Below are 1690 nucleotides of genomic sequence, written 5' to 3'. Positions count from 1 at the left end.
GAAACAAGAGATGAGCTGAGAAACATGAAATAACAACATAGGATTTACATCAGAAGTAGAGAATCAAAATGTAGTAGTACAGATTTCGGTGGCTAGAAGTGGTGAATTGCACATGGAATAACGATGTTCGAAGGAAATCAAAAAGGAAAGTTTTAAAACATGAGTTGAAAAATCGAGAAATCAGAATATTAGGAGAAGGGGATGATTAGGGGATATTAGAAGCCTAAGTCTACTTTTTGTTCTGATTGGAAAGGAACAAAGTACTCTGAAAATGGCCCTGGAAAATCACACCACCGTCACTGAGTTCATCCTGCTTGGACTGTCTTCAGATCCCAACATTCAGGTTCTCCTCTTTGTCTTGTTCCTGGTGATTTACATCCAGACACTTGTGGGGAACCTGGTGCTGCTGCTGGTGATCGGTGCTGATTCTCATCTCCAAACACCCATGTACTTCTTCCTGAGTCACCTCTCTTTTCTGGACCTTTGTTTCTCCTCAGCCACAGTGCCCAAAATGCTGGAGAATCTCCTGTCTCCGACGAAAACCATTTCTGTCAGGGGCTGCCTGGCTCAAGTCTTCTTTGTATTTGACACTGGGGGTACTGAAGCAGCCTTGCTCTCAGTGATGGCCTATGATCGCTATGTTGCCATCTGCCACCCTCTGCTCTACGACCAGAAAATGAGCCACAGCCTCTGCCAAGGGTTAGCTTTGGGGGCCTGGAGCCTAGGGTTTTTTGATGCACTCCTCAATATCCTTCTAGCAGTGACTTTGGACTTCTGTGGGGATCGGTCCATTCCACACTACAGCTGTGAGTTGCCCTCTCTCTTCCCTCTGTCCTGCTCTGATGTCTCCATTAATTTTGCAGTTCTGCTCTTTTCTGCCCTCTTTCATGGACTTGTTACCTGTTCCCTGATAATTTTTTCGTACACTCTCATTATCTCCACCATATTCAACATCAGCTCTTCCTCGGGTAGAGGCAAGACGTTCTCTACCTGCTCTTCCCACCTCACTGCGGTGGTTTTATTTTATGGATCAGCATTCCTTCGCTATTTCCTGCCAACCTCAGGCTCTCCACTGGAGATGATCACCTCTGTGCAATACAGTGTGGTCACCCCCTTAGTGAATCCCCTCATCTACAGTCTGAAAAACAAGGAAGTGAAAGCAGGTGTGAGAAGGACCTGTAAAAAGTATTCACAATATTTTAAGTAGCTGACCACGGTCAAGAAATATTATTATGTTTGCTTCGTGTATTTCTTTTTGGTGGGGGAGGGGGTGCACACCTGCTGGTGCTCAGGGCTTACTCTTGACTCTGCACTTAGAGGTAAGTTCTGGTGTGCTCAGGGATCCATATGGTGTGCTAGATGTAGAACGTGGCCGGTCATGTGCAAGTCATATCCCCTACCTGCTGTAATATTGCTCTTGTCTCAGTCAATGGATTACTGGGAATTTATTTACTTGAGTTACATGTTATGGTAAGTTGGCTATATAAGAACCTGATCATTGTTTTAGTTATTGGATATAGAGAGCAATATTAGGAATTCATGTTCCGATGACAAGGATGAATAACAACATAATTTTTTTTTCAATTTTGTAAGAATTTATTGAATCATAATGAATGACCAGGTTTCACAGTTATTCACGATTGAATTTCAGTTAAAAAGCTTTCTAAGTTATTTTCCAAAAGGTTTCTAA

At 43.0% G+C, this 1690-nt stretch overlaps 1 protein-coding gene across 1 annotated transcript; it reads left to right on the top strand.

Annotated features, from left to right (window-relative positions):
* Window positions 1–271: 271 nt before the first annotated feature.
* On the top strand, window positions 272–1207 carry LOC130027237 (olfactory receptor 8S1-like). Its single transcript, XM_056117907.1, has one exon. The coding sequence runs from the start codon at window positions 272–274 to the stop codon at window positions 1205–1207; it is 936 nt and encodes a 311-aa protein (XP_055973882.1).
* Window positions 1208–1690: the final 483 nt, after the last annotated feature.

Source organism: Sorex fumeus, unplaced genomic scaffold (assembly GCF_029834395.1).
Source record: "Sorex fumeus unplaced genomic scaffold, SorFum_2.1 ptg000036l, whole genome shotgun sequence".
In the NCBI taxonomy this organism is placed as follows: domain Eukaryota; kingdom Metazoa; phylum Chordata; class Mammalia; order Eulipotyphla; family Soricidae; genus Sorex; species Sorex fumeus.
This window is presented reverse-complemented; position numbering and strand designations above follow the sequence as displayed.

Coding starts and splice junctions, on each gene's coding strand:
- LOC130027237 (XM_056117907.1), top strand. CDS start 272: ATGGCCCTGGAAAATCACACCACCGTCACTGAGTTCATCCTGCTTGGA.